The 28000-nt window shown below is 42.2% G+C and overlaps 1 protein-coding gene and 1 long non-coding RNA gene across 14 annotated transcripts in view; one reads left to right on the forward strand and one right to left on the reverse strand.

Moving 5' to 3' along the window:
- Positions 1-28000, reverse strand: part of CELF2 (CUGBP Elav-like family member 2) — an 815728-nt gene that overhangs the window by 230525 nt on the left and 557203 nt on the right. The window contains exon 1 of one of the 13 annotated variants that reach the window (XM_025445401.3): positions 5692-5838. The exons of 11 other annotated variants lie outside the window; for them this stretch is intronic. In XM_025445401.3, coding sequence (XP_025301186.1) covers positions 5692-5699 — 8 coding nt within the window. In that variant the 5' untranslated portion in view covers positions 5700-5838. Of the gene's footprint in view, positions 1-5691; positions 5839-28000 lie in introns of those variants that run through there. One more of the 13 variants, XM_049100946.1, reaches the window with a different exon arrangement.
- On the forward strand, positions 4-28000 carry LOC112658996 (uncharacterized). The gene is made up of 4 exons (XR_003136093.3): positions 4-93; positions 6530-6645; positions 15298-15469; positions 27450-28000. It is a non-coding gene; the product is annotated as an uncharacterized LOC112658996 (long non-coding RNA).

Raw genomic sequence — 28000 nt, forward strand, 5'->3', positions numbered from 1 at the left:
CATAGATCAAGAGTAGGCAAAGGGCTTTGAAAAGCAAATGGAATGACTTTATGGATACATAGCCAAAGGGAAGAGCTATAAGCATTTTTAAAGGTAAGTTTCTTGTATTAACAGTTCAATGAAATAATTCTATCTTTGCTCTCGTGATTTTTATTATAATACCCGCAGACCGCAAAAAAAAAGAAAAAAAAAAAAAAGAATGGGAAGGTCAGCCCAACTTTTGTTGGGATACTAATGGGAAATGTTATAAAATCACTAAATGGCACGAAGATACAAAAATATGGAAATCGTCAAGATAAAACACGGTCAGGAGAATTTTGTGAGGAACAATAGTAGTCCTCAGACCACATTTTTTGAACCAGTGATTAAAAACTTCATTTCCTTGTTGGCTTTAACATCTAGCAGATTGGCATGCGTTTGAAAGCATAAGGAACTAGTACTAAAGAAATGCAAGAAGGAGAAGGATTTGGTTAGTAATAAGCTTATTTCAGACCTCTTCAGATTAAGGTCAAGTATAAAATTCTCATTAGTTTCCAGTTTATTTAAATCAGGGCTGCTGTGATTTGAAAGTCACCTCCATCATCCCGAGCTGAGAAGTGCGTCCACAGGGCCCAAGCGGAAAAGTTACCTGTGGTTTCCTCTTTTACAAAAGATACTTAGAATCCTGGGACCTAAGATTTTTTTCAGATTTATTTTGAGAGAGAGCGAGAGCATGAGGAGGACCAGCAGGGCAAAGGGCACAGGGAGAGAATCTCAAGCAGACTCCACTCTGAGTGCTACACACAGAGCCTGGATCATGACCCTGAGACCACGACCTGAGCCAAGATCAAGAGTCAGATGTTTAACCTACTGAGTTGCCCAGGTGCCCTGATTTTTTTTTTTCTTTTATATCATTTTGGTTGAATTCTCTGAAAAGGGGTTCAGTGGAGAAAAGCCTTGCCAAGCCCCCCACTCTGGCCAGCTCTCCAAACCTGGGCTGCCTTCAATTAGTGCAGGAAACAGACTGGAGAGACAGCCGCCTTCTCCCTCTTTGATTGTTAACTGCTTTCATATTCCATTTTATTTAAGATACTTAATTTGTTTTTAGTGATTTACTCTTCTTTGTAATTAGATGTAGCGATTAGCAAGCATCTTTTCTTTGGCAATGCAGTTTCCCTGCAACGGAAATGAGCTTAAGTCAACATTACACTTACCGCTACTCAGTGTAAGGATTTGTAAAGGCGAAAACCACCAACTAGACTCCCTCTCTTACGATTAAGTAAATGCAAATGAGAGGTAAGACAAAGAAAGAAGTAATTAGTAGGAGGGAGGAACAAAATGGAGATTTTTAAATGCAGAATCCATTCATAACACTTCTCGAGAGAGCTGTTCTAATAGATTACCTTGCTGAAATGCATTATTTAAGTCTTGGCTGTTTGGAGCGAGAGGTAAATGCATCCTCTCCGCACCGGGGCGCATAATGCCTTTGGAATAAATGCAGGTCAACGTGAGGCTACTTACTTGTCTTTGCAAAATCAGATCTGATGTCAGCACAAAGGCAGGAGGAGATAAAAGGGGTTATTAATACCTAAGAATGTGACACAGATGCCCAAGCATATTGCGTGACAATATAGAATAAATAAGGCAAAATGTTAAATTGTCAAGACCAGGGGCTCTGGCTCTTTCTCTCTCTCTCTCTCTCTCTCTCTCTCTCTCTCTCTCTCCCCTCTTTCTCTCAATAGTTTTACTGTAAAAATCAGCTAAAAAGAAATGGATCCTCTTTCACAAAAGAGTCTCACAAACGGTTTCATCCCTTTTGTCCTAAGTGCTGGTCTTATATTTTGTAAGAATTTCATCTCAATGTCTCCTGTCATCATGATGAATGCTGGAGCCTGGCTTCTCCTACTGGGGAGAGTATCGCATGTCTGCCTCTGTCACTCTTTTTTTTATTTTTTTCTGGTCTCCAAACAAAAATTCCACCACCGCCTTTTTCAAGTTGAAAGGCAATAGGGCCTTTTCCCAAGCTGAGAGGCCGTTTCCAAGTGACAACTCCTTGTCACAGTTAAAATGTGAGCAGAGGACCCTGAGATTTACATGCCTCTGGTAAATGGGAGCTGTCCCGGCCCTCTGCGGGTCACGGATTAAAACGTCCCTTGTCCCTCGGCTGCATCCTGGCTACAGGTAAACCATCACAAGTGAATGGAGAAAATAAGCCAACCCTGGAGAGATGAAGCAGGAGCAACATGCAATCACAGACGGCACTCGACATTTCAGTCCAAGTGACATATTCTGGAATTAGGCAGCAGACAACCAGTTTGCTGCTAAAAAAAAGAAAAAAAAAAGGCAAGGATTCTCCTTTTAATTAAATCACAAATTCTGGCGCATACTTGGGCGTGTGTGAGTTTACCTGTGTGCATGCGCATGCCTCTTCCACAGTGGGGAATCTCAAAATATTTTGCTCACAAGCAGAGGAAGAAACTCCATTTTGTAAATCCCCTGCACAAAGTATCACAGGCCAATGTGTCAGGGCCTCTGCTGACGGCGGTGCGTAATTAAAAATATCCGCGCACACACACACAAATGAACATAGATACAGCTAAAAAGGATGGATGATTGATAAGAATCATAAATAACTTCCGAGATCAAAAGCAAATCGAATCCAGTTATTACTCTACCAAAAATATCAAAATGTAATTATACTGTTTTCACACATCATTATTTGCCATTCTGGGGAATTAGAAGGGACACATTAATTAATGGACAAAATGATATTCAATTAAAACAAGTGCAGTGCATCCTTCAAGGGTTTGCACTAGAATTCTCGCCCACGTCCCCCACTCTAGGAGTTTCCTGCACATGTTTGTGAGATGCTTAAGGTTTATCGCCAGGGACGTATTCTTGTGGAGATTCAGAAACCAAATGACAGACACTCTGGCAGGGACACATAGCAGGCAGGCCTTTCCCACAGCTCTTGTAAACACTCTCTTTTTTTTTTTATCTTCAAAAATAAATCAGCAAATGTATTTAACATGGAGGCATCGCTCTTGCTTCCATTTGCTTTTTTTTCCCCCCTTCCAGAGAAAATGTTTTCAGGAAAAGGCTGGTTGCTATGGAAGCTTTATTGTAGGCCACTTCAGTATTAGAAGGTTGGAAAACATTCAACCATTTCAAGTCACCTGATCTACTAAACATTCCCAAGTTCATTATAATAAGAATGAGGAAGAGGCGGACAAGGTGATTTCAAAAAAAAAAAAAAACCAATGCAGCGCTTTGCCCATAAATGGACAATGCAGAGCCTAGTAACTAGGATCTCTGTAATCACTACTGCTTCCTTCAGACACACTTTTCTTTCCAAAGCTACTCTTCTAAATGATGGTATTTTAGGAAAATGACACAGATTCTGAGATTTCTAAGATAGCACGCTGTCCCTGTCACTGTTATGTACTTAGTGTAAAGTTAATGCCCCGCAGTTCAATTCATTCAGGCAACTCGGTCTCCAGCAAGTTAATTTGCCATAGAGACACGTTTTCATAAACATGAGTACAAATAAAGCTCTGGAATCCACCAAAAGTAGTTTTCCAAACTGGCGTGAAAAATGGAATGGCTTCCAACCTACCATTTGGACGTCTGGTCTCTGAGAACTCATGTGGGCTGTCATGTGGTCGATAGGATCTCATCCCAATACCATTAGCAGAAATGAACTGTAACCAATTGTAAGTGGCTACTAATTGCCCATGACAATGATGGAAAATACCGGCTCAACCTCAGAATAGTTCATTTAGTCTGTGTGGTAGAGGTACAGTCTGAAGCTATCATAATTCTATCACAAGCTGACCTTATTAATTAGCCATTCTGGAGTTCTAGCTGTAAAACAGAGATCAAGAAAGCAGTGGTAGGCTGGGATTGCACTGACAACTTGGGTTGAGTTCATGAAACTCATTGGCTGATTGAGCTGGAAAAAAAAGGGGGGGGGGCTGGATAAACAGAAGTAAAAAAGAAGTTGTTCCTTGGTGAATTCAAAATTGCTCAAATTGTTCTATGTGTGCAGATTATTATGAGCATCAAGTTTGTTGGGCCCATCAGAACAATTTCACCGGGAAGCCCCATTTTATGGCATCTCTCATACTCTTCTTCGGCTCCATTCCTAGTTTATATGGTGCAGATTTTCTTTAAATACCAAAATAAATTAAAACTGATCCTAGTTTGAATTTCACAGTACCCTTTGTGAGGGCAGAGATACCCTGCGGTGAAAACAATGTTGCCTGTCAGGACTTTTAAGGCTCAACTCCAACCTTGGGAATAGTCAGTTGGAATTTGCACATTAACGAATCCCCAAACACCAAACTGTTGCCATATGATAAGCACCCTCTGAAAAGGGAATAGGCCAAGTGTCCCACAAGATGACTGACAGCAGCATTAACTCCTTCTTCTGTCAAGAAAATCAACAGACTACAGATGAAAAAAAAAAAAAAAGGCTGGAGGAGACCATTATAAGTGACCACATCATTCTGCAGCTATTGGCATGCTAATTCCCCAATAGAATGGGAAATTAAGACTGATGCCAATCACGATGCACAGCCTCCTGTCACACCCTGGAAGGGACTGCAGTGGGCAGCATCCAAAATGCCAGAAAGCGCATCTCCTCTTTAATTGAGAAGTGTGCAAAGGAAAGTGAAGCTGCAAATTCAAACATGGCTCAATTCAAACATGGCTCAAATTAAGCTCTCTGGATCCCGTGTGTGGACGGCTCTTCACGCAACTGTGCGGGTAGGTATGCATTTATCAGTCTGTGATGCCATGGCTTGAAATCAAGGAGCGAGAGGATGGAGCGGTCTTCACAAGACCCTCTGGCAGGAGCCTGGCTCTGTCTTGGTCATGACCATTCCAATGAAGGGCACTGGAAGTTGTATTAAACTTCCAGATGTTTTGAAAAGTAGAGAGGAAGAAGCCTTGACCATTGTGTGGTGGTAAGAAAAATGACCTAAAATGTGCAGGTTAAGATGGGTGGGGGTGGTGTATTGGGCACCGTTACTTCTGTCCTTCGATTATTTTAATTCTCTGGGATGTACCTGTGTCGGATTTTGCAAGATAGGTAATTCATCTGATAGTCCAGATGAACTTCTGGGTACACGTCTGGTTCAAAAGAGAACCCCCAAAGTGTGGTTTATTACTTTCTAGGACATCGATCAGTTCTATGTACAATCAAGAAATTTTATTCTAATATCCGTTTCTAAATGTCCATAAATACCCGGTTACTCAAATGCTCTGCAAATCTGTGTTAACCACCTTCCCGGCTTCCTCCCTGATGAGTCCAATAAGTCTCTGGCACTTGGTCATTCTTTCCTTGACTGAGAGCTATTTGACAGTTTTCGAGACAATTCTGACAGGAAGGTCACTTTTAGTCATTGGGGAGAATGCTTACCTTTCTCCTCCATTTTTCTATGGGTTAAATTTTTCCACAGGTTAAATTTTACAAAATGAGTTCAGAAACTACTATATATATAAAGAAAACCAACCACTTTTCCCCCCTCCATCTTTGATTTAACTTTTCCTTGTATTGCTCTCCTATCAGCAGAGAACATGCTCATTTGACTGCAGGAACCTACATTTTAATATTTCCTCACAAGTAGAGTTTAGCTACTTAAAAAAAGCTAGGAAAGGCATTAAAAGAGAAGTCAGAGCACATTAATTTTCTCTGAGGGGCTGTCTCACGTGTTCATGGCCTCTTTTCTTGTAGGTCCTGGCCATGTGGGTCAGTATTCTCTCCAGGCCAAAAGAGGTTGATTAACTTCTATAAAAGAGGCCATGTTTCTCACAAAAGTCTCCGTTCTTTTGCTGCAGGGCCCCCAGGGGCCTCACCCACATCTCCTGAGAGACCCACAATTTCACATTGTGACCTCAAATGCAGCAACACCACAGTGGTTTGCTACCATTGAGGGGACCTGTGTCTGTGGGGTGGGGGAGGCCAGCTGTCCTCCAGCATGAGCCCATTACCTCAGGAAGCTAGTAGGACAAGAGTTGCATCAAACATTCATGCTGTGGGCATACTGCTCTATACCTTTTCCTTGAAATCGTCCTTTTCGGTAGGAATTTCAGAAGGTAACTCAGTTAATTGATACTTAAAAGTCTACACATGACTGTACGTGAACTAAGGGTGATAAAGGAACGATGGCGAATGTAACAGTTCCATGTCTTTTTAGAAAATAGGACCACATAACGGAAGCTTTTGGCAACAGAAGAAAACATCCAGCCTCAGATAACCATCTTTAGCGTCCGGATATATTTCAATCCTGTATTTTTAAGTTTTTTGTATACACACACGTACGATTTTTCATTTAAACGACATCCATTTCGCCTATAAATTGGTGAGGGGAAAGTCTAGCCATCATAGAAATGCTTGTGAAATTCTACTGGATTACTTATGTCCATCCTAGTCGAGTTCTGACAAATAGAAAAAGTAGATATTAGCCATTTTTCCTGATTATTCTAATTATAAGTGGCTGCAAGGTATTCCATTAAGTGGAAATGGCATATTTTTTTTTTTTTTTAGGTATTCCCTTACTGCTGGATATTTAAATTGCTCCTAATTTCTCATCGGCATAAATAATGCTCTGACTTCATTACCTATGTTCCCAAATTACAAATCTATCTTCTGGTGATTTCTAGGTGAGTCTGTTAAAACATCTGAATGTTGTATAGAAACCTACGTTTCTTTTTTTTTTTTAACTATGAGGTAGAAGAAACACGTAAATTCTTTAGATTTCTAATTGGGAAGAGGGAAGGGAAGTTTCTTAAAAAGAGAAATATCCAGGATTGGACATGATTTACTCTGTAGTCTCCAATTCGCTCTGGAAGGAAAATGCTACTTATGTTCGTATAATCATACACATATATAGAAATCTTCCCTCCAACTTGCCAGGTCTCTGAACTGCCTTTTGCTCCTGACTCCATCAGAGTTAAAACGCTCCAACCGACCCCTGACTGCTCCTCCTTTTTTTGCTAACTGCTTACTCCATAAACCTCTTGCTGTCTGGCTTCTGCCTCCACCAGCCACTGAAGGGACTCTTCTCAACATCACATGGTCCCACTCCTCTTTAAAACTCATGCTTCCTTCACCTTCCATGACCGTGTTCTGGAGTCTGCTGTCCCCTCCGCAGGGGGCCCCTCAGCCTGCCCTTCTCAAGGTTGGGTTGTAGGAGCTCTGACTATCCTTGACCTCCTCCTAGCACATACCCTCTCCTTGCCATGTTGCACTATCTCTAGACTGGAGCCTAACTCCAATGCTTTCGGTTACCATACCCTTTGCACCTCCCTAGTCCTACAGGTACCTTGAGCTAAGTGAGTGTAAAACTGAATCTGTCATCTCTGCAGAGGTGGTGCTGTTTGACTCGTGAGGCTAGGTCAGAGAACGCCATGCGGCTCTTGCCTGGTGCCACTGGAACCCTCCCCCTACAGAAGCGTCCTCTCTGCAAACCCAGGAGCCATGCTGCAAGAAGCCCAACAAGCATGGCAAGGCACAGATGTGCACGAGCCACCAGCTCCAGCTGAGCCCGGCTTTTTGGTGAACCGATCCTACACTTCAGAGGGCAAAGATTCTCTCCTCTGAGTCCTTTGTCTGCTAGGCCTTACCCTGGCTGTAAAGACTTACCACAAACAGGAACATAGTTTCTAACAGCTCCATCCCTGAGATGACTCTAGCTCTCCCTTAAAGTATCTGCTAAGAAAAACTCAAAGCTGCCAAAACCATTTACCATTTGTTCCAGTATCTGTAGATGGATTTTGTCTCCTAGCCTCCGTGGAGGGCAGGAGCCTAACTTCCATTAAGCACCAGTTAACAAACCCAGGTGGGTGTCACATGGACCAATCCCCTCCTCCTTCTAGCTTTCTCAACATTTTTCGCTTGCCTGACTCTGAGCCCCAACCACCCACTCCCCATTCTGTCATTCTCCATTTAAAACACCAGTCACCTCCGTACAAATCAAAGTTGAGCTCAGCTCATGCTGGACTCTCCCACTGCAGTACTATACTACTGATTAAAATCTGTGCCGACCACTTTAACTGGTGTGGGCACTGGTTATCTTTGACACACACATGTAAGTGAAGAAGATGCCAATGATTCCAGTCCTCAGCCCACTGAGACCCTGGCAGTCATCTGAACCTTGCCGGCTGAGGCCTCGGACATGGTCTCTGACCCCTGTCCACATTCCTGATCCACAGATTGCACGGTGATAGGGTCACTGTTTTACGCCACAAAGTTCGGGATTATCTGTTACACAGCAAAGGTACCTGCTACGCCCAACAATCCCACCAGTTTGCCTGGCTCCCCCTGCCACCTGAGGCCTAGGTCTTAGCAGGTTCATTCACACTCTTGCAGAGTCTAGGTGAGCAGCAGTATCTCACACTGACTCTGCTCCTGTGTTTGGTCTCCTCTGCATCCTGGTCTCCTATCCATTCTGCATATTACTGAATTAATCTTTTTAAACCATAGGCCTAACCCTGTCACTCCCCTGTTACAAAGCCTTTAGTAGAAGACCTCCAACGTCTACATGGAAAAGTGCAAACTCTTTAGCGCAGCATACTGTCCTCTGAAATGTGGCCCAAATTTGCACTCCCTGCCTCAGTTCCCATTTTCACTGCCCGTTTCAACCCAACTGGATTAGTCACTCTTCTCCAGAGATGTCCAAAACTCTTCCACGGCTTCGCCTTGCTTTGCCTCCAATGTCTCTTCTCACGGCCACGAGGCTACGTTCACGCTTCCTTTCATGCCCACCTCTCCCTCACCGAACGTCCTCAGCATTTAATCGCCTTCATTCTGCTCTGTCCGCCTTTCATCTTGTAAGGATATTCGGTTTTGCATTTCTCTATCCCCTGTGCCTAATACACTTCCTTGTACCTCAAGGACATTCAGTATTTCTGTCATTGCTCAGAACGTGTCATTGGAAGGAGAAAAAAAAAAGTGTCATCGTCTGGTCTGGAAATTGTTTCACCTTAACATTTAACAAACATGAATAAAGTGCAAGGCCATCGGAATGTTCACTTTCAGTTCGTCCTTTGGAAGCTCTAGGCCACCTAACTCTAGGTTAAAAAAAGAATAATAAAGGAAAAAGAAGCTTCGAGCGTGGTTTGGGTTTTTAGGTGCCTAGAGAAGAGGTCTGTAAAGGGACGTACTTTTGCTAGTGCTGTGTGGTGACACAGATGGTTTAAAATGCATGCGTCATGAACCCATTTCTGGGGGGTATGTATTGTTGCGATAGGCCAGTTACTCCTACTGATCAGATAATACGGAGTCGGATCCAATCATAAATGGGATGCATCTCATTCCAGGCCCTGCTGGGAGGCGCTGGCATTTGATAATGAAATGATGGACAGATGCGACTTGTGCAGTAACAAGGCCATTTCCCACGTCACTTGCAAATGCCTTCGGACAGGTGTAATTTCGGAGGGGAAGCCAGGTGCTAATTTCCTTCACCTGCGCAACTCTGGCTCGCTCCTTCCAGTGTGCAATGACATACGTGTTCCCGCCTCTTGCATCAAAACTGGGAGTTTTGAGGTTTAAAATTAAAGTGTTTTTCTTCACAGGGGATGCTAGATTATCCTCCAGACACTATCTAAATATGTAAGAAATGCATCTCTCATCACCTACGAACACTTTTTTTTGTTGTTCGTTCTGTTTGGGAGCTGGGATCCCGGGTAACCCACATGCTGCACGAAGATGAACAATTTCACCAAACTTAGCAAAAATTCTGAAATCCAAGGACTGACTTTAAAGATACGAGACAGCCCTGACATTCTTGTGATTTCTATTTGTTCTTGGGGTATTCTGGTTCAGTTCCTTTCAGAGACTGGAATTGTACAGTTCTGTTGTCTCTTATGGCCCAAAGTCTCTCAAAACCACCTCACGGCGGCACAGTGCCACACAAGTCAGCCGACACCTCCGAGAAAATCAAACGTCTAATTCTTTTTAAAAACCCAATCCTTGTGGATCAATTTCTCTTCCGCTGGTTGCTCCCTCATGTCCTCCTGCTCCTTCAAGAAGGCCTGAGAACACTTTTCCCTGGAATTTGCAGAAATATATTTTTAAATGAAATTTTATTTTGGTCTCACCATGCAGGAAGCTATTACCCGTCCGTTATCTTTATGTGCGTGATTAGGAATAATAGCTGATTTGTGAAGTTATCTATTACGGGAAATAATCAAGATTAATGAGCCCTGTGGCACTTGCTGAATGCCTTGGGAGATTTATTGCTCAGGCTGTGCATTTCTCTTGTGTTGTTGGTGCTGTCAGGAGTTGGGTTTTTGTTTTTTTTTTTTACAAATGCAAATGGAGACATGGATTAATTGTGGAGAGGAAAAGTGTGGAGATACTCAGGGCCATCTCTCTCAATGACATGGTTTTATTTTATATGATGATGTTGGAGTCTAGTCCCCATCTGGCTTTACACCCAGGTCGGGAATGTTTAGCTCACACTCTCCATGGCTCATGGACTGTCCACATGGGAGTCCTGTCTCAAAGAAGAGACTCACCCTGGCTGGAGAGAAAAATATGTGGCCACTGCTGACAGTGCCCAGGCAGTTTCAATCACTTGCTCAAATAGGCAGTGGTCATCTCCCCTACCCTCCCATGGGACTGCCCCATAGCTCCTGGGCCGCCGTAGATGGCAAAATCAGTGCCATGGTGCAGCCGCACCTTTGTTCTGAATGTTCTATGCATCTCTGGAAATGGAACAGTGATCCTGGATTCAAATGAAACGTCAGCAGGATTGCCTCTGAACTGTACCAACTGTGTAGTTAACATAAAATTGCAAAGACTGTTTGTGACACAAGGCAGATGGGAGGTAGAAACAAAAAGCTCCAGTGACCAGATCCCATTTGGGAGATGCCAAGTAAGGGCAAAGGTGTCTTTGCTTGCCTGTGTTTGAATTGCTCTCAGAACACATACCCTCGCCATATGTAAAGTCTTTGAGCCACAGTGGCTCGTCTGTAAACTGGGGGAAAAAAACAGTACTGGTATCACAAGGTTGCTGGGATGGCTCAAACGAATTAATACATGTAGCAGTACTCAGGAGAACTTCATAAATGTTAGCCAGTGTCATTGTTTTAAATAAGTTTGTCAAAATGTACTTGGAATTCCCTAGACCTCCCATCCATGGTGTTCTAAAATACTGGTTCAAATCCAGTACCCAGTCCCCCCACCCACGCCCCCGACAGTGGACAGAATGAGGGTAATAAGGGTAATAATGAGGGTAATAACTCCAAAAAGGAGTTAAAAGGTCTAGCTTCTAAAAAAAAAAAAAAAAAAAAAAAGGTCTAGCTTCTAAAGCCAGCTCAGTCACTAACCAGCAGTATGATGTTGGTCAAGGCACTTCCTGTCTTTGGGTCTAGTTTTCCTATAAAATACAGAATTGGAAAATGATCTCAAGTAGCCTCAGTGATGGTATCACATAAACCCATAGGTTGTACTTGTTCTTTTTGTTAGGGGGAGGAACAGCACCGGGAGCGAATGTAAAATCAGTGCAACACATCTGAAATTTTATATGAATGGAAGGCAACCCTATCAAAGGTGTATCTGAGTATTTAGAAGATCACTAAGCTTACCAACTAATAAAGCCACAGGGTGTTTATCTGCAGACTTTTTAGTAAGTCAAAGCCTCTAAAAACTTACTTTGCAAAATACAGGAATAGCAAAGTCTCCCAATAGGATACATTTAATGTGCTCGAGCTTGTATTTCCATAATGATATTAAAAGGGCCATTGGGTTTATTTAAAAGCATATATACTGATGACCTTAGCAGTTAGACGATAATGGCCTTTGTGTTGAAGGGGTTTATAATCTAGACCATAATTTTCACGTTCTCTTGGCAGAACTTAGAATATTGGGGTTTTTTCCATGTTTTTCCCAGACACTGGTTAATTACCAGGTACAGCCCGAGGTTTCAACACCAATAGAAAATTGGCTAGTTTTTTCGGCAATATATTTATTTTCAATTTGAAAGCTGAAATTGCTGCTTGTGGATTATACCACTTATAAAGTCAAGAGCATGATTTCTTCATTTCTGTCTCCCAACCCTACCCTTGAGGATGCCTGCTAACCTACTATCTTTTTAAGGCCCTAATCAAATGCCAAGATGTCATCATCAGCCTTTCCAAATGATACTCATTTCTCCCTTCACAGAGCAACCCCCACCAAACCTTCACACCTCGAGTGTAATATTCTGCACGACACACTTAATTGTGTGCTACTATGTGCTGTCATTCGGCCCAAGGATACTGTAAGCATAGGGACCATTTCTAGCTCATATTTACTCAAAGATACAGTCAACCCTGAGTCTGCGTATTCCTCTATCTGTCCAATTCGATTTAAAAAAAAAAAATACAAGGACTAAGTCTTCATTGCTGTTTCCATGGTACCTAACACATCCCATCCCTAAAGGTGCTGCTCAGTATAAGTTGTAGGATTATGTAATTTCACTTGTTGGGGTAATCCCCAACTAGAGAAGAAGACAGTAGATTCTTCTGGAAGGAAATAGATTATCCAAGTGGTGGTTTTTGTCTTTGCTGAGAAGTTATTTGCTCAGACCACTGACAATCAGCATGCACTGGCTCTTCACGGTGGGCTGGTAAGTTCTCTGAACTCCATTGTGGGGTGCATCCCCACTGGATTAAGAGAGTGATAAATAAAGCCTAAAACAGGGCACCTGAGTGGTTCAGTGGCTGACTGTCTGTCTGCCTTCTGCTCAGGTCATGATCCCAGGGTCCTGGGATCGAGTCCCATATCGGGCTCCCCGCAGGGAGCCTGCTTCTCCCTCTGCCTATGTCTCTGCCTCTCTCTGTCTCTCATGAATAAATAAATAAAATCTTTTTTAAAAAACAAAGCTAAAAAAGCCCATATTTTGGTTGTTGTGATTGGTAGCAATTGGCAACAGGAAGCAGGAAGATGTGGTTATCACTCATCAGGCTCCGTTTCAAAGCCCTCTCCATGCCTTCCCTAATTTTCTCCTCCCTATCACCAAATGGGAAAAGTGTAATTCACTCCCCCACCTTTTAAAGACAAAGGAACCGAGGTATAAAGAAGCTAAGTGGCTTGCCCAACTAAGCCCTAGAACCAAGACTCCAACTGGAGCAGAAAGCAGAGTCCCTGCTCTTAACCGCTCAACTTTGCTGAAACAGTCCATGACAAATTTCTCACCTGCTGCAGGAAAAGAGGAACTGGGATTATGGAAAAGACAAAAAAGCAGAGGGCTGAGTTGAGGTTTTAGAGGGAGGGTACACGACACCACCTCACTGAAAGCTTTCAGGTAAAACCCAAGGAGCTTTTTACCATCCACAGGCTAGTTGTTGGGCACATTCCCACTCGTGTCGACATCAGAATCACATACATAGCACAGACCCTGAACTGCCCTAAAGCACCAGTTCCCACTGGCTTCTCCACCTCTCTGTTATTTAAATTCAATTACATTTAAGTTCAAGGGCTCCTATAAGCCATTCACAGAGTGAGCCAAGAAACCGAAGTACACATTTGCTTCCTATTATTAGGAATCTGCCAGTTGGCATAGCCCCCAATAATGGGCATCTGTCAAAATGATAACAGTGCTTTCACCAGCTCGTTTTTATTCTCCCAACAGAGGTGTCAGCTGTCAACAGATTCTGGGATATGAACAGAAGGGTCATTATGACCTCTGACCTCACTGCCAGTCAGGATAGAATAAAAAGCACAACCAAAGGAAATGATACATATTGGGATGGGACCTGGGGTTAGGATCCATCCTCACAGGTAACAAGTTACTGTGAGGGAAGAAGAGGAACATTTTTTTTTTTTTTCTGGAATAAATGGAATTCTTTTTTTTTTTTTTTTTAAATAAATGGAATTCTTTATCTGGCATCTATTTGGAGACATCAGGATAAAGTGAACTGCATCCCATTCTAAGTATTAGGACACTAGTGATTTCGTAAGGGCTACTTTCTAGATGCAAAGGGGCTATCTGAAGGACAGCCAAGCTCTGGTGTATGTGCTTGGAGGTCTGGCTTCTTTTGCCAGCTACAATAAGCATCTTAGAGTTGGCAGGCTGATTCTACCGTGGGGGAGAAAACCACATCACAAACTATGGGATTACCCAAAGATCGCCATGTGCTTCATACCAAGAGTAGAAAGAATTTAGGTTTCAGATTCCATTTGGAAACGTGAAAACCTGGCCATAGAGATTTGTAACCAGGAAATCACAGCATTTTAGATGTAGAAGGGGCCTCAGAGCTCATTTCAGTAACCCCTTCGTTTTACAGATGGAGAGCGGAGAAAGCCAGGTGGGAGGAGTGAATTCACACACAGTCACTCAGCTGCTCACAGCAGCTGAAGTGAAGGCTGGAACCCAAGTTCTAGGATTCCTAGGCCACCACGTTTTTCTGCCCTGCAGGAACACTGAGCACACTGCCTTGCATGTGTATCAGCCACCAGTACTGTGTTGCTCAATAAACAGCTGGGTGATCCGGAAATCTAGGAAGCCTGGACAAAAGAGGGTTTGGAGAGACGTATCACCACCTGGGCCAGGTCATAGGGCTCATTTCTCCCAATATTTCAATGAAAGATATGAGCTTGCCCACTGGCTGCAATTGGACAGATTTTGTTAAGAGTCCCTCTATAGTAAAGACTTATAGGTTGCTTATCATTTCAGGGGTGTGGTTTTTGGCAAGTAATTAGAGTTCTCAACTCAGAGATCCCTTGGGGGTTAAATAGGGGTGGCAGTGGGTAAGGGAACAGGGAGGGCTGGATCTAAAAATTGTTTAACTTCCCTTCCTCCTCTCTTCCACGGGACCCCCCCACCCCGCTTCAACCAGAAGCAAGGAACCCTGAGCCTCACCCCCAGTCCATTAGAATATTGACCATTCTCTGATAAACTGGCCAAAGTTGCAGGAAAATTCTAAAGTTCCAGGGAAAGAAAAGCAGGCCTGGATAGTGGGATACTGACCTCAGTTTAAAAAATAAAAATTATGAGTTACAAATTATGGATGAAAGTACCAATATAATGGAGGAATCAGAGTTCAATGACCATGCATCCATTCAATGTCCAATAGACCTTGAACATCTTTATTTCCCAAGAAAGGATATCGAGAATTCCCAGGTGATAGCCCACAAGAAACCCAATAGCAATACTTATTTACAAGATTGGTCCAAGAGACTGTGAGAAGTATACTTCAGAGAAAAATAAACCAATCAAAATACCCAAGTCCCAACTACCATCTATTTTTACATGGATCCCTCATGAGAACCTTTACATAGAGGCTCCAGTGTGTCTGTTCAATGAATTCTCTTTCTCTTTTCCCTAGCTCAACCCTTCTAGATTCTGGCTGGCATCTGAATCCAGAATTTGCTATCACGGCAAAAAGAGTGAAGCAGGGTTCTGATGCAGGGTCCTTCTCAGGAACAAAGCCTATAGTGAATGTCAATGCTCTTGTCCTCGCACTCGCTAGCCAGTTTTCAAAACTCAGATCATCCCAGGTATGACTTAGCTTGATGTAAATCTGAACAGTGAACTTGAATTTTCCAGAGATATTCTTTCAATTGTGACGCTGAGATTGAGACATCTATCCTCATCAAAATTTCTTCATCCTGTCCCTGCCAGTCTTTTTGCCAGCTTAGTAAACAGGAAATCACTTGGTAAAGCTAGCTTCTTCAAACCAGCTTCCTTTCTAACTGATGCTATTACCATGAGCCCAGACGCTGCTATATGAAAAACCTTACTCTGATACAAAAAGGTAAATTGATAATTCTTCATTTGACTACAGATTTTATGAAAAGGTTCGGGTGGCCCTCTCCTCCAAAATAAGCACTTTTTAATAAAAAAAAAAAACATTTTTGCTCATTTGATTGCGACAAAACAGATGCTCAAGCAACATTTCAGAAACTCAACACCAATTTTTTTCACGTCAATACCGAACTAACTCATCTAACAAAGCCAACTTGGAAGCAGAAAACAGAGGCACACATGCTTTAAAAACTGGCAGCTGGTTAGACCTAATTCAAATGACAACAGACGTGGGTCAAATCACAGTTCATATGATTTCTTTTCTGTTAAGTGAGTATAAAGGCTTTCAAATCCAACACTGTCCCAGCAAAGGGTATCCACCATTCTCCTTCACCTCAGCGCAGCGCCTTCTCCTTACCATGTAAGCTGTAAAAGCACATAGTGAGGATCGCTTGACAGTATGTGTTGAAAAGGCCCTTCAGTGTCTGACTCAGTGTCACGCACAAAGTATATGCTCATGGTGTTTGAGAGGAAGGTAATGATCAAAACATACAGAAACAAACAAACAAAAAAAAACATACAGAAACTTCCTAGTCTAATACTGCAGCTGCCTGAAATTTATGAGGTCACCCACTTCTCTAGATGCCCCGGTGGGCCAAGAACCCTCCTCCTGGGTGATCTTGGGCAAACTTTAAACTCTATGTTCCTTGTCTAGTAGAGGAAATAGAATAGTCACATCCCAGTAAATACACGTAATCATTCGCTCATTCATTCTATGAATATTTACTAAGCCATCCAAATGGGACTGGGCACTTACCCAGAAATAATTCATTAAAGATGGTAAAAGACTAACAAGTAGACACATTTATTTAAACAAAGATCGAGAAAGGAAAGGCAACATTAACGGAGTCTCTACTTGGAGCTTTTATACATTACTTAATTCTCATGATGCGTCTGTATCATTTCCATTTTTTAGGTGAAAACATTAGAGTCTGTAAAAAGTTAAATGACCTGTTCACGGTGACTGTGGCATAGCCAGCATTTGAACTATTATTATCTGCCCAGAGCAAAACTCTTTCCATTCTGTTGCTTGTGCTCCCCAATATGGAGAAAACGTTTCCAAACCAGGGAGCAAATGAATGACTTTTACAATTGTGATTATTCAGCCAGATCCTTTTTTTTTTTTTTTTTTTTAGTGCTATGAGTCACACAAATGGCTAGCAACTAACAGATTCCCAAAGTAGTATTTTTTATTACTAAATGGTATTGCTGTTTGCACTGTACTGTGGTAATTCTGATCACACACAAGGATACAGCCAGGTGATAGCAAAAGCCAACTCAGGAGATAAGGCTGAGTGACAGCTTCTCTTTCTATTTTGAATAGCTAAATTCCACTGATCTGCATTTTCCCCGTATTTTTGTTGAGGTGATAGCTGTACATCAACCCAAAAGCTAAGATATATGCTAAAGCCAAGGTGTAGTGATAAAGCATGAAGAAATTATAGAACAAGAAGTCTTTTAGGTCATAGGACTTTATTTCAAGTAGATTCTAAACAAAAAACTTATGAAATTTACATTTTTCTAATGCCCTCCTCCTCCTCCCCTCTACCCCCGGCCCCTCTGAACAAACTTAAGAATGTTTTCGTTTTTGCTTCAAGGCCAATCAATCGGAGAGGATCCTTAAAATCACAGAGAGGGCAGGGAGGTTAAAAAGAGAGAAAGGGTAGTTTTATACATTCAGGGCATGAAGGGCATACACTGCTATCACACCTCAGCTGTACTCGCGGAATACAAACAACAGTTGAAAGGAGGAGGTAATCTGCCCAAGTGGATTAATCAATTGTAAAACAAATCTCTTTTGGTCCAAAGTGTTTGCTTACCTAATTCTTTAATCATATCACATTTCTACTAAAGATGGGAGCAGTAGGATCCCCCGAAAGAAATGGACATGCCCAAGAGCACCATCACTCCCAGATCAGGCCGTGGAGCATCCAAAGCTTTAGAATCTTTCCTCCCTAGGTCAGGGGCACAGTATGGGGGACAGAATACAGAACTGCTGCCTGGGATTCTTTTTATGATTTCTGTAGGCAGCGCATGAAGACACAAGAGCTGTCCACACTTCTGTGATCCGATACAATCACCCATTCATCAAGCTTTTAATGGGTGTTACGTTTCTATTTAGCCTTTCTGAGTAGTAAGTTCGTAGGGGGTATAGACAGATTATGGGAGATGGAGGAATCTGAGTAAAGATCTGAGATAAACTGCCAACTCTAGAAATGTGTCCAGCACGAATGTGAAGCCAGAGAAAAATAGTTAGGAAATCTGTCTCTTCCAGGACTTAGTGTATCTACACTTTTAATATGGGCAGAACTTGTTCGGCTCTAGGAAAGCAATGAATTCATTCCCATTGCAATCATTTTCTCTGAGCAAAGCATACATTTATGAAAGATGAAATCTGTAGCACCCACGGGAGGAAATGTTGTTGAACTCGGTTTCCCACTGCATACATTCCCCCACAAACTGCTTTTAGGATAATACAAGAAAGACCAATTACACAGCAACTGGAAGAGGAAATTAGAAGAAAATTTAGGCTGAACCTCTTCAAGAAACTCTCGATACCTTTATCAGATTGTGGACTGCCCTCCAAGGGAATGCATCCAAAACTTAGATGGATGAGACATAAACTCTTGTAAACACGACCCTGAACTCGCAGCAAATGGTCTGTTCTAGTCTACCTACACTGGTCACTTCCCAACGCTTATCTGTAACTTTCATTCCCTGCCGTGTGCTTTTCTTAAGGATTATTTTGGGCTTTAGCTGCAAGGCTCCTGACATGTTTCTTTCTTTTTTTTTTTTTTTTTAAGCATTATTTATGTCTACATCCTGATGTAACAGTTTGAAAATCAGGCTCCTACAAATTTTGCTTCTACTCGCACAACAATTTCTATGGGAACTGGAATCCATAAAAGTGAAATTAATTTTATGTTTATGTGTACTGTACAGTTAAGATTATGGGCGAGTCATTCATAATTCATATGTCAGGAGGCTCACCCTATACTTCAATATATCTCAGAGGGTATGAGAATGTTTAACACGCTTGGCCATAAATAACTAACTTTGGAAGTAATGAATTTCCTGTTTCAACTTTAAATTTTACTCAGAACTAACAACGCATATTTTTATATGGCTCAGAAGACTTGCATCACTTTCTGGGATACAGAAGACTACAAATACAAGACTGCTTATTTGGAAGATAGAAGTTTCTAATGCCAACAAGTTGACCTAATTACTTTTGATATTTTGCTCATTTCTGGTGTCAAGTCTCTAGTTAGAAAAGCATTATAGAACACCTTAAAAGCTGGACAAATCAGGATGAGCCCACTAGGAATTATTCTAGAATTTTTTTCCAGTGTAATATTCTCTACTTCACCTGATTTGCCTTTAAGAGGGAAAAAAAAAAAGAAAATATGAGCAATTATAGTCACGATAAAAACTTCTATCAAAATAAAAGAAGCCAGGCACCCAGTTACCCCATGACAGGCATTGAGGAGGGCACTTGATAGAATGTTATATTCAACTGATGACTCACTACATTCTACCCCTGAAACTTAAGTAAATGAAATTCAATTTAAATTAAAAAAAAAAAAAAAAAGAAGCAAATGAGAGGTCTTTTGCTCTGGCATTGTTCTGGTATTGGCACATATTCCCCGTCTTTTCACACACTGTTCCTACGACCATTCTTTACACTGAAAATCTGGTATCTATAAACGGGCATTGTATGAACCACAACCACCACAGAGACATTAACCTGTCCTAGAGTTATTGGTTTTTAAAACTGCAAAGAACCCAAGCAATTACCACTTTATAGGTGAAGAAATTGAGGTCCAGAAACATGAAGTCGTTTGCCTAAGGTCCCTGAGCATTAAGTGACAGAGCAAGAATTCCAAGCCAGATCTTACCTACAAGCCCAATCGTGCTCCCATACCTTTCTCCTTTACTCTCACCTGTTTTCTGCAAAGCCACAGGCTATCGATAACTCCGTTAAATTTACAAGGCAAGTTCCCCTTATGCTTGAAATTCTGCCATTGACTACCAATGCCTTGATTTGTGGAGCTCAACCGGGTCATTTAAGTTTTCCTCAGGCTTAGGAAGCTGAAAATAGATAATGTCCACAATCCGAGCGATGCCTGTCATCCCATCAGGTTTCACTTAATGAATGCACATCATCTGAGAGTCCACGCGAGAGGCTCCACGCACCATTTCAGCTAGAGCTGGCGCGCGTGCCAGCGAATGCGAGGTGCGACGCGCTCCACTGCTAGCTCTAGCTTCCCTTGTTAACAGTCACTGCTTAATTCCTTATTGTAAAACATCCTTAGAAGGTCCACTTACGAAACACTCAAGCAGGGAAAGGCAGCTGTGGTTCCAGATCTTTCCACGGATATTAAAACAAGCATGCACACTAAAGCCCTCAGGCCACGTTTACCCACCTCCTGCTGTGCATGCATCAAGCAGAGCTCCTGGCAGTGCAGATGTACCCTCACGGCGGCTGCCCTGCCTTTACACTGTCCTAAGGACACCGTCCGTCCCCTTGTGCTGCTCCTTGCTAAATCCAGTCTCCGTGTCCATCACTTAGGAGTCCCAGCACCCTTCCTCCGTCAGCACACAGGTGTGCTTTAAGTTCACCGTGGCCTTGGTCCACCTGGCAATATTGTTAACAAGCTTCCTCCAACCTGTGACGATAAACATCCCATCTACTCTTTAAAAAACCTAAAAAGCTTTTTTTTTTCTTTTTTCTTTTTTTTTAAAGATTTATTTATTTATTCATTCAGAGAGAGCGAGAGAGAGGCAGAGACACAGGCAGAGGGAGAAGCAGGCTCCATGCAGGAAGCCCGATGTGGGACTCGATCCCGGGTCTCCAGGATCACACCCCGGGCTGCAGGCGGCGGTAAACCGCTGCGCCACCAGGGCTACCCAGCTTTTTTTTTTTTTATGTCGACTAGAAACCTAACTGGACTTTAAAATTAAAAAAAAAAAAAAAGAAATCCTAACTTTTATTTCTGAATAATTCAAAATTAAAAAAAAATCACAGCCTTAGTCTTCTGAAATAATCAGGTTTTTCCCCCCACACTAAAAAAAAAATGATGCATCACTCTGAAACTTTTGGGCAAAAACAAGAAGGAAAGTTTTCTTGATTTGCTCATTTGGAGACTGTTAATGTTAGCAGTAAATTAAAGACTGCAGTTAATTGAGATGGTGCTCTAATACTAGTCTTTTTTTTTTTTTTTAAATTTTTGCTGTTGTTGCATAGAGGATTTCCAACCATTATTTCCTAGTATCTGCTTGGAGGTGGGGCAAGATGGCGGAAGAGTAGGGTCCCCAAGTCACTTGTCCCCACCAAATTACCTAGATAATCCTATATCTGCTTGCCTGGCTCCTTGGTCATTACTGCTCTTTGCTCCTAAGAATTCTTAGAGCTTCTCACTCCCCATTTCATCCTTGCTTGATGGATGAATGTCAAGGGCTTTGCTGTATGTAGTTTATTCCCCCAAGACAGGTCTCTAGTAAAATGCTAACCCAAACGGAAGCAAAAGAGACACAACATACATTCTGTTTTAGACTCTGGACACCTGAATTCACCTACCCAGTAGCCTCCCTTTAAACTGAGAGTGGGTGTTTCTAGAGCAGAACCCCTCCCACGGGCTGGTGTTGAGGCTCACACACGTGACAGTCTCTCACAAACTTTCCTGATCACATCTGTCAGGTGTCTATACGCTGAGGCTCCACACACTCACTGAATCTGTGATCCTTCATGAAGGGTTGTGTCAAAGATCATCATCTTCTTATTGGGCAGTTCTCACACTAACCTCCACTCTTTTCTGTTTTAAATTTGTATGTGTGTGTGCGCGCGCGAGCGTGCGCTCATGTGCGATGAGTCAGGGGATGCTGGAAGGTGGGCATGGAGCGGGCCCTATGCTTTCTCTATTTTATAAAATATAACCATGTCTTCAGATGACTTATGAATGCCCCTTACAAATGGAGAGCCACACAGGGGGCTTGTTCGCATCTCTGCCACCCAGAAGTAGTCGCAAAGGAAGAAGGGGACACTCAGGGGGGACCTAGCAAAGGGAAAGATCACTCACTCATGGGGCCAAAACATGAGGACAGAGGAACATCTCCCCCTCCTAACAGCAGCATACTAGAAGAGTATCATTAAAAACATCTTTTACAGGAGCCTGGGTGGCTCAGTTGGTTAAGGGGACCGACTCCTGATTTCAGCTCAGGTCATGATCTCAGGGTCATGGGATCCAGTCCCGCTGAGGATTGGCGCTGGGTGAAGCCTGCTTGGGATTCTAGCTCTCCCTCTGACCCTCCCTGACCTTCTATCTAAGAACAAAACAAAACAAGGGACCATAAGGGAAAAGAAGGAAACTAAGTGGGGAATAATTGGAGAGGAAGACAAACCATGAGGGACTCCTGACTCTGGGAAACACACAAAGGGCTGCAGAAGGGGAGCTGGGTGGGAGCAGGGGGTAAGTGGGTGGCAGGCATTAAGGAGGGCACTTGATGAGATGAGCACTGGGTGTTACACTATAAACTGAATTTAAATGAAAAAAATAAAAACAAAAACTAAACTAAAACAGTTTCCTTCGGAGACAAGAAGGGTGGTTTTTTTTTTTTTTGGAAACCTACATGTAGACCACTTTTGGGAGAAAATAAATTCCAAAATTCAAATACGTGACTTAAAGTGAACTTTCAACTAACCTGCCACTTAGAGGCCATCCAATTGTCTCGCTTTAGATAACCAAACTATAACAACCTTGCCTCTGTCTGGGCAAGGTAACCAGTGAGTATTCACTGAAGAAACGGAGGTTCTCCTAGGCAGAGGTTCAAACAGAACTTTGCCCATTTGATCATTCAGATTTGTAATGCATGATTTATACCCTTTGTGGCATCCGAACTGCCACTGCTCCCTCCACCGCATTTGATGTGTTTCTGTACCACATGCTTTGTCTCTGCTTGCACAAATGTTGCCAATAACACCGGCTCACAGAGTGACCGCAGGGAACGAAGGGCATCTTTTAGTACGTTTCAAAGAATAGCATGTTATTTATTTCACGCTGAATATTAATTAGGGAAGCCACAGAACAGCAACCAGGCTTGGGCTAGAAATCTTTCCCTTTGATTCCAAGTGGCTTCTGAGGCAGTGCTAGAGATTTTGAAAATGAAGGTATCCAGTGATGAAATTTTACTTTAGGATAAGCGGACATACTCTGCCAGAATGCAGAACTAGGCTGAAAGCCAAAATCACTAAGTAATTTCCAGTGTTTGGCTGTTTTTTAAAAACTTCCTTGAACAGTAATACCCACTCCTTTTGAGCCTGTTTTGAAAAAGTTTTAGACTGTTTGGGTGATAATAGTTGAACTTTTGGTATTTGATGACTGAGAATATACAAGAAGATAGAAAGCTATGTTGAGGCTAGTGATACATCGATGTTTTACTGATCAAAATAGCAATTATCCTGGACAAACATAAGAAAACTGACACACTCACATATACTTCACATGGGAGGCTACAGTCAATGCCTGATGTGTTCAGAGATTTCAGAACTTTTGATTATATTTGCAGTCCCCTCAGGGGCCTGGGGCATAGAGACTAGAAATAATTTCTCTAAAATGGTCTTTTAAGTCCCAAGACTCCCAAGTTCTAGGACTTTTAGGAAAATATCCCCACTTTCTTTACATTTAGTTATGTTGTGAAAATGTTTATTTTAAAATTAATTGCTAAAAAAAATGAATGTAAAGAAATTCTGAACTAAATTTTAACTCTGCTTCACAAAACTATGTCAAGTCCAAAAGTGCATTTGTGGGCTTTCATGCCAGCATTCTGGGACCATCACCTTCTCTTACCTGCACCCAGGGGAGATTCCCTCCTCTTCTGCAAGGTGGGTGTAAGATTAACATGCTGCAAGGCTCAAGGCTATTTTCATGCCATGCTAACCCCTAACCAGTGAACCACAGCTGACTCAAATATAAAAACCACTCCGCTCGAAACCACACAGTCAGCGTATCCAGTGTTGAGGCACAGTGCCCGATATACAGAAGGCGTCAGCAAATATGGCTAGTCCTGTAATTGTCCCAAGCTAGTAACTCATGAAACTTAAACACTATTGAAAAAGAAGACAAGGGGGGATCCCTGGTTGGCTTAGTGGTTTGGCGCCTGCCTTTGGCCCAGGGTGCGATCCTGAAGTCCCGGGATCGAGTCTCGTGTCGGGCTCCCAGCGTGGAGCCTGCTTCTCCCTCTGCCTGTGTCTCTGCCTCTCTCTATCATGAATCAATCAATCAATCAATCAATCTTCAAAAAAAAAAAAAAAGAAAAGAAAAGAAAAGAAAAGAAAAGAAAAGAAAAGAAAAGAAAAAGAAGACAAGTCCAAAATGGAGTTGCTTATGCTAAGCCCCATGTCACCAAACCAAGGCCCAACTTAGTTTCGACCCTTCCAAAAAATGTAATCTTAAACCAGCCCATCAGGAACTGCTTGATCAGCCCAAGCTAGGTCATCTGCCCTACAGACACCTGCTATCCCCTAAAGGCAAGTGACTGTGCAATAACCAACCTGCTTCCTTGCCTAGAATAACTTCCTTGTTTCTGCTCCCCTCTGCCTATAGAAGTCTTTCATTTTCCATGGCTCCATGGAATGACTTTCTCTTTGCTAGATGAGATGCTGCCCAATTCATGCATCTTTGAATAAAGCCAGGAAGCTCTTAAAAATTTACTCAGTTGAATTTTGTTTTTATCAATATATACTAAATGCTAGGAAACTTCTTGCCATTGTTGTATATTGCAGGGACTTCTACAAGTTCACCATACTATTTCAAGTTCCTTGCTGCTAGTGCCATCCTTCTATTTTAAAATAAATGGATCAATATTCCTAGAAAAAGTTATCTGGAAAGACAAAATCATGAGAATGAGGTGAGGGGAAGGTTCCCCCACCCCCGCCCCGAGAAAGCCTCCCTTACAGGAAAATGCTGCAGTACGTTGAGATCAAATAGTCAAAGCTTCAGAGAGTTCCATTCACAGTAAGAGCAATCTTTGAGGCCAACGGAGTCTCACTGAGGGTGAGCATTATACTTCTAGCTTTCGAGATGTTCTGATGATTTATGATTAAAGTATTATGGCTATGATTTGGTGTATTTTAGTTTATGCATGTTAATATTCACTATGTTATAGAATATATTTATAGAACTTATATAATATTTTGTGTAACACAAAATTTATAATTCATACTATTATATATATGTGCAATATATTCCTACAAGAGTATAATTTGTAAAATACATAACACAATTATATTAAGATATGAAGTAGTATAGCACTTTAATACAGTTATTCAAAATATGCTCTTTTCATTTTTTTCCTCCGTTTTAAATTACACACTGTATTTCAGGGACATTTGCTTTCACCTCCAGTTAATGCATCTCTGATTTACAATGAGAAAACAGAATTCACCTAAAAGGGCAGCACCCAAATGGATATTTCAAAATGACAGTAATACTTGCTCAGCCTTGTGTCTTTTTTTTTTTAAGTATAGTGGACACACAATGTTACATTAGTCATTTTTTTAAGTATAGTGGACACACAATGTTACATAGTTACAGCAGTGATTCCACAGGTTCATACATTATGCTGTGTTCACAAGTGTAGTTACCATTTTTCCTGATACATGGCTATTACAGTATTATTGATAATACTCCTTACACTGTGTCTTTTATTCCCATGATTCACTTACTCATTCCATCACTGGAAGCCTGTATCTCCCACTCCCCTTCACCCATTTTGCTCATCCCCCTACACCACCTCCTGTCTGGCAACCACTCATTTGTTTTCTGTATGTACAGGTATGATATGCCTTTTGTTTTTTCATTTGTTATTGTTTTGTTTTTATTTTTTAAAGACTTTATTTGACAGAGATCATGATAGAGAGAGAGATATCACAAATAGGGAGGAAGGGCAGAGGTAGAGGGAGAAGCAGACTCCCTGTTAAACAGGGGGCCCAATGTGGGGCTCCATCCCATGACCTGAGCTGAAGACAGGTGCTTAAACCTACTGAGCCACCCAGGTACCCCTATTGTTGTTTAAGATTCTGCTTATGAGTGAAATCACATGGTGTTTGTCTTTCTCAGTCTGATTTATATCACTTAGCATAATCCTCTCTAGGTTCATCTATGTTGTCCCAAACTGCAGGATCTCATCCCTCTTTGTGGGTGTGTAATGTTCCACTTTACACACACACACACACACGCACATGCACAAACACAACCACATGTCTTCCTTATCCATTCATCCACTGATTGACACTTAGGTTGTTTCCATATCTTAACTATTGTAAATAATGCTGCAACAAACATAGGGGTTCATGTATCTTTTCAAATTAATGTTTTTGTTCTTCTTTGGGTAAAATGGATCATATAGTATTTCTATTTTTAATTTTTTGAGGACCCTCCATACTTTTTTCCACAGGGGCTGCACCAATGTGCATTCCCACCAACAGTGCAGGAGTTTCCTTTTTGACCACATCCTCACCAACACTTGTTATTTCCCATCTTTTTTATTTTGGCCGTTTGAACCCAAAATGTCTTTCAAACTTAATGATCATATTCTGCTAACTTCAAGTGGGTAGTAAACTACTCTTGTGTATCTATCTGTGGCAGGGGCTGCCTCTTTATAGATGTTTAAGACCCAGAGGGAAGGAAGATCAGGCTCAGGAAATGACATCAGCATCATTTTTCCCCCAGCCCCTAATGTGAAATGCCACCCAGAGTTGGAGTGGTCAATGCTCAGATGTGAGGCTGCCATAGCTTTGCAGAGGCCAGTGGTCATCTAGCCTCACAGGCTGAGCACAGACATTAGCTTACATGCAGAAAACAGATGCTCAAGTCCTTAACACCATTTACTGTGATTGTGCAACCAAAATCTTCCCTTGAAGGCAAAGAAACACCTTGTCATGTGCACTTAAAAGAGGTTCTACAAGTTTCCCTTAGGGGCACCTGGGTGGCACCTGGTTGAGTGTCTGCCTTCTACTCAGGTCGGGATCCTGGGATCGAGTCCCGCACTGGGCTCCTCGCAGGGAGCCTGCTTCTCCCTCTGCCTACATCTCTGCCTTTCTCCGTGTGTCTCTAATGAAAAAATAAAATCTTAAAAAAAAAAAAAGTTTCCCTTAGATGCAGAAAATGAATAGAACTCTAGGAAAGCAAAATGGGCACTTCTTGCAAGTGCATGTTAAACAGACACTTTGATCCTGAAGAAAAGTGGCTGAAAGAAGATATGAACATGCTTTACTCTACTTTGTCCCCATCAATTCTTTCTTCTCTTTTACTTGGAAGTGTGCAAGCCAGCTCTACATGCTTGGTCAGCTTGATCCTCTGTGGAATCAGACCAATATGACATGCAGGGCCATCGCTGAGCCATGGCTGTCACCAGACCCTCTATCTGGCTGTCACTCATGGTTTTCTTTGTACAGATGTCAAAACCTGTTACTAACACGACCCCACTTACTCAGGACTTAACAGGAACAGGGATGCAGGGATTTCAGATCAGATTTCTTCCTGCCTCGGGCTCCTGGATAAAGTGCTGAGGGGATAGTGTCTGGGGTGTGAGGGAGTGGAAACAAATCCCATGCCTTTCCGTGTTCCCAGAGCCTCTGGGAAGCAAACTCCTGTTACTTTTGTCATTCTGCAGAAGGGCTCATTCCAGCACAAAGGCAGTTGAAAGAAAAATCACATGAGGCTACAGTGGAAGGAAGAAAGGACAGCTGCCTGGTCTTCAGTGGGTCTCGTACCGACAGACTGTATGAAAAGACGACGAAGAACAGCAATGAACCCCAAGAATCTGGGTTTTGATTTGAAAAATCTCTCGGGAGAAATAGCCTGTTATTTTAATTGAGATGTTATTGTGGGTAGGAGACAAATCAGGGACTGGCTGGGCTGCTCTGCATCCTCCCAGATGTTTGACTGTGGTGGGGAAGTCACCGCTGAGCCCTGGGTTTGTCATCGGCAAAATGCAGGTAATGAACTTGCCCACGGGGCTGTGCAGACGATCAAAACTAACACCCAGGAAGCCGGCTGGGCACCTTGAGGATGAGAATCGGTGCCTGACCTAGCTCGGGGCATGACCGTAAACAAAACCCTCCAAATCCAGATGGAACTTGAGAAAATTCTTGATGGTTTGGGTGAAGGGAAAACGTTTTGATTTAAATTAAAGCAGAATGAGTCTCAATAAATAAAAACATA

The sequence above is a fragment of the Canis lupus genome, chromosome 2 (assembly GCF_003254725.2).
Source record: "Canis lupus dingo isolate Sandy chromosome 2, ASM325472v2, whole genome shotgun sequence".
Lineage (NCBI taxonomy): Eukaryota > Metazoa > Chordata > Mammalia > Carnivora > Canidae > Canis > Canis lupus.